We start from the raw sequence: 5,595 nt of genomic DNA on the forward strand, positions 1-5,595 counted from the left end.
TCGTGTATCCAAGCACTCTCAAGGCCACCCATTTTGTGAAGTCTACTAAGATAATTGGCTTTTTCTTGGCTACCCTTCCAAGGTTGATTGTGTATAACTCCAATAGTTTTTGTTACATGCCCGACTACAGGGCTGGGTCTGTTTATGTATTTGTATATATGTACTGTCAAGAAATATTTTCGGATTCTATCAACCTCTTATGGTGCATGCAATGTATGAGATCCTGGCATGTTAGAAATAGCTCAATGGGATTTGCTTAATTTTGTATTCTTGTATGTTTTGTGCTTCCGTCAAGGCCCCATATGATATATATATACCAGGTTATCTGTCTGTTTCTGAATGGGTCATGCCTGAACTTTTAGGGGCAAGTTGGGGGCGTGACAAGTGGTATCAGAGCATGAGTTGCTATCTCACACACGGGTCCATTGAGCTTTAGGGTGTCTAGAAAAGCTTTAGGCATCTTGCATGACATTCTGAAAGTATATGAAAAAGCGATGGCAACGATAAGTCTACTCTGATAATGTTAACACTTTTGAAATATGTCTATTATGTATAAATGATTATTGTGTAGGCAATGGTGAGGACAAGGACAGAAGATACAGAAGATGCTACTTCTGCACGGCTGGATAGAATGGAGAGAATGATTATGGAAATGGCGGAGACCTTACGGCAACAACAGCAACAGCCACAACAACCACCCCCACCACCGGTACCTCCACCGGCAGTACAAGATTTCCATGCTGAAGACCGGACTATCACCCTTACTAAGGAGTTTAAAAAGGTGAAACTGCCATCCTTCAAAGGAGGAATAGAACCAATGAAAGCTGAAGCATGGGTGTTGGGAATAGAGAAGCTATTTGAAGTCTTTCCCTGCACAGAAGCTCAGAAGGTGCAATTGGCTGCCTTTACTCTTGAGGATGAGGCACGCAGATGGTGGATGCTTACAAGAACTATACATCAAGGGTTGACATGGGACAGATTTTTGGAATTGTTTTATGACAAGTACTTCCCTCAAAGCATGCGAGATAAGAAGGTAACGGAATTCGAAACTCTCAGGCAAGGGAACAAAACCGTTGCGGAATACGAAGCCCAATTTGCAAAATTAGCTCGGTTTGCACCCCATATGGTGGATACAAATTATAAGAAGGCGCGCAAATTTGAAGGGGGATTACGAAGTGCTATCCTGGATAAGGTCAACATGTTGAAGCTACCTACTTACGTTGATGTGTTGGAGAGAGCCGTTATAGCGGAAGGAAATCTCGCTACTCAGAGCCGAATATCAGAATGGAAAGGGAAGAGGCAAAATACTCAATGGTCGAAGGGATCGCCTACTCCACCAAACAAGAAGCAGATTTTAGGGAGTTCAAATACTTCTACCCCTAGTCAGGATTCAATACCGACTTGCCCGGAATGTGGGAAGAAGCATCGTGGAACGTGCTATCGGAAGTCTGGAGCCTGTTTTCAGTGTGGTAAGACGGGTCATTTGATCAAGGATTGTCCTCAAAGGAATCAACAAAGTAATAATAGAACCACTACAAGTTCTGCGGGGTCTGCACCAACTTCCAACACCAAGACAACTGTTAAACCTACGAATAATAAAGACACTGCGAGACAAGGCAGGGTGTTCGCATTGGTTCCGGGAGATGTGCAAAATGCGGCAACAGTGGTGTCAGGTACATTTATTGTTCACGGTCATTTCGCTCATGTACTATTTGATTCTGGCTCCACCCACTCTTTTGTGTCGAAACTATTTGCTCCTAATTTAGATAAAACTGAAGAAAAACTGTCCTATATGTTGTGTGTATCTTCACCTTTGGGAGGTCCTATGATTTGTACTTCTATATATGCTGCTTGTGAACTCCAACTTGGGGATATCCGGGTGTATGCCAATCTGTTACCTCTTGACATGGCCTATTTTGATATTATTCTGGAAATGGACTGGTTAGGTGAATATGGTGCAACTATAGATTGTTTGACTAAACAAATCAGTTTCTACCCTCCGGGACAATCAGAGTCTACCTTTCAGGGACATGGAGTGACTCATCCACCTTATTTAATTTCCGCAACAAGGGCTTGTAAATTAATTCAGAAAGGGTGTCAGGGGTATTTATGTAGTGTTCTAGAGGGGCAAATGGTGAATGGGAATACCGACATGATCCCAGTTGTCTGTGAATTTCCGGATGTTTTTCCAGAAGAGTTACCAGGGCAGTTAATAGACCGTGAAATTGAGTTTACAATTGAAGTAGCATCGGGAACTCAACCCATTTCTAAGACTCCGTATAGAATGTCACCAGTTGAGATGAAGGAATTGAAAATACAGTTGCAAGATTTACTGGACAAAGGATTTATCCGTCCGAGTGTATCTCCGTGGGGTGCGCCCGTTTTGTTTGTGAAGAAGAAGGATGGAACACTCCGGCTTTGTATCGATTACAGAGAACTCAACAAAGTCACCATCAAGAATAAGTATCCGTTGCCAAGAATCGACGACCTATTTGATCAGCTCCAAGGGGCACAAGTCTTTTCTAAGATTGATCTACGGTCTGGATACCATCAATTGAAAGTCAAGGCTGATGATGTTGAAAAGACAGCCTTCCGAACCCGGTACGGTCACTATGAATTTTTGGTTATGCCCTTTGGAGTTACTAACGCCCCAGCAGCCTTTATGGATTTGATGAACCACGTCTTTAAGTCCTATCTAGATGAATTTGTGGTGGTCTTTATTGATGATATCCTCATTTATTCAAAGAACGTGGAAGCTCATGAAACCCATCTTCACTTAATCCTTCAAACCCTCCGGGAAAGGAAATTGTATGCAAAGCTTAAGAAATGTGAATTTTGGCTATTCGAGGTGGCATTCCTGGGGCATATTATCACAAAGGAAGGAGTTTCTGTTGATCCACACAAAATTGAGGCGATTGTGAAATGGCCGACCCCTGCCAATGTGACTGAAGTGCGTAGCTTTATGGGGTTAGCTGGCTATTACAGGAGATTTGTTCAAGATTTTTCCAAAATTGCTGGGCCACTTACACAACTGACTCGAAAGGGACTTGCATTTGAATGGTCAAAAGAGCGGGAATCTGCTTTCCAGGAATTGAAGATGAAGTTAACCACAGCTCCAGTTTTGGCTTTACCATCTGGCGTCGAGGGGTTCGTGATTTACAGTGATGCGTCTCATAAAGGATTAGGGTGTGTGCTTATGCAAGGTGGAAGGGTTATTGCTTATGCTTCACGACAGCTTAAATCCCATGAAAAGAATTATCCCACGCATGATCTGGAGCTCGCGGCGATGGTTTTTGCTCTAAAGATATGGCGGCACTATTTGTATGGTACTACCTGTGAAGTTTACACCGACCACAAAAGCCTTAAGTACCTTTTTACCCAGAAGGAATTGAACATGCGGCAGCGTCGGTGGTTAGAGTTAATTAAAGACTATGACTTACAGATCCATTATCATCCCGGTAAGGCCAACACGGTTGCAGATGCTCTTAGTCAGAAAAACATGGGAGATTTGGCCAACCTGTTTACGGAGCAAAGGGAATTGGTAAGTGAATTGGATAAATTGAGGGTGGAATGTAAGACACCTGGACAGGAAACGGTACTAGCAGCAGTAATGGCTCAACCGACTTTGCTTGAAGATATCAAGTCACATCAAATGGAGGATGATGTTTTAAAGAAGATATGTGATGAGTTGGAGACCAAACCACAATCGGGGTTCAGTTTAGTGGATTCGGTACTCAAATTTCAGAACCGAGTATGTGTCCCTAGTGTGTTGGACCTTAAACGGAAATTGATGGAGGAAGCACACGCCTCAAGATTTTCCATGCATCCGGGAAGTACTAAAATGTACCGGGATTTGAAACAAAATTTTTGGTGGCCAAGCATGACAAAGGAAATTACAGACTTCGTCTCTAAGTGCTTGCAGTGTCAGCAAGTGAAAGCAGAGCATCAAAGGCTAGCAGGGTTATTACAACCCCTTCCAATTCCGGAATGGAAGTGGGAGCATTTAACCATGGATTTCGTTGTGGGATTACCACGGACACCTCGGGGTATGAATTCTATATGGGTCATTGTCGACCGATTGACTAAGTCCGCCCACTTTCTACCAGTGAAGACTCAGTACAATGCAAATAAACTGGCGGTCCTTTATGTGAATGAAATTGTAAGACTGCATGGTATACCGGTCTCAATTGTATCGGATAGGGATCCAAAGTTCGTTTCCCGATTCTGGCAAAGTTTACAAGAAGCCATGGGTACAGAATTAAAATTCAGCACAGCTTTCCATCCTCAAACTGACGGTCAATCCGAGAGAACAATACAAACTCTGGAAGATATGCTCCGGATGTGTGTGCTAGAGTTTCAAGAAAGTTGGGAAACCCATTTACCACTGGTAGAGTTCGCATATAACAATAGTTACCACTCAAGTATTGCAATGGCACCCTATGAAGCTTTGTATGGAAGACCGTGTCGTTCTCCCGTATGTTGGGCTGAAGTTGGAGATAAATCCCTGCTAGGGCCTGAAATTGTTCAGTTGACAACTGAAAAAGTTAAAATTATTCGAGAAAGATTAAAAACGGCTCAAAGTAGACAAAAGAGTTATGCGGATAACCGACGGAGAGATTTGGAATTTGGTGTGGATAGTCACGTTTTTGTAAAAGTTACTCCGATGAAAGGCCATCCAAGATTTGGGAAAAGGGGTAAGTTAACCCCCCGTTATGTTGGTCCCTTTCAAATTTTGGAAAGAGTAGGTCCAGTAGCTTACCGGGTTGCTCTCCCGCCACATATGAGCCAAGTACATAATGTGTTTCATGTCTCTATGCTTCGGGGGTACCTTGCGGATCCGTCTCATGTTATTGATTATCACCAGATTGAACTAGATGATAAGTTAACTTATGAGGAGAAACCAATCCGCATTTTAGATCGGCAAGTGAAACAATTACGAAACCGAGAGATCCCAATGGTAAAAGTGGAATGGCAAGAACATTACGGAACTGACGCAACTTGGGAAAGAGAAGAGGAAATGCAACATCAGTATCCACAATTGTTTCTACCCTAAGGTAAAACAAGTTTGGAGGACCAAACTTATTTAAGGGGGGGAGAGTGTAATAACCCGACCCTCGTACATGTTCTTTGTTATATTTTCGGATCCTATTTTGTGATTTTGAATACTTACTGTGGAATCCTTTGGGAAATTTAAATTAAGTAAGTAAACCATATGATTAAAGATGTCTATCTGTTCAACAAGAAAAGTATCTGTTACATGAGAATGCTTAGATCAGAAATTGGAAGCCTTAGAGGCTTAATTATCTGCAACTGATTTCATATCTATAATCAGCATAATTTTTAAGTAATATTAAGCACTTCTGTGAAATTTCAATTTGGGGACGCTTAAACGATTCATTTTTGTCCCTATTCAAGCTTTCTATATATATATATATATATATACACATGCTTATAAGAGTCTTATGACTCATAAGACTTAGGAATCATATTTTCTCCTAAGGGAAGATGAGGAGTGAGAGAACTTGAAGGGTAGAGGGAGGAGATCATCAAAAAGGTTGGGAATTTGTGGAAGATTAAGTATAAGGTATGTATAAG

At 41.9% G+C, this 5,595-nt stretch overlaps 1 protein-coding gene across 1 annotated transcript; it reads left to right on the top strand.

The window, feature by feature from the left end:
• Positions 1 to 817: 817 nt before the first annotated feature.
• On the top strand, positions 818 to 5,053 carry LOC145807126 (uncharacterized). Its single transcript, XM_082905072.1, has 3 exons — positions 818 to 2,219; positions 2,700 to 3,730; positions 4,865 to 5,053. The coding sequence occupies exons 1-3, from the start codon at positions 818 to 820 to the stop codon at positions 5,051 to 5,053; spliced, it is 2,622 nt and encodes an 873-aa protein (XP_082761198.1).
• Positions 5,054 to 5,595: the final 542 nt, after the last annotated feature.

The sequence above is a fragment of the Camellia sinensis genome, chromosome 1, assembly GCF_055761805.1.
Source record: "Camellia sinensis isolate YWXY chromosome 1, ASM5576180v1, whole genome shotgun sequence".
Taxonomy (NCBI): domain Eukaryota; kingdom Viridiplantae; phylum Streptophyta; class Magnoliopsida; order Ericales; family Theaceae; genus Camellia; species Camellia sinensis.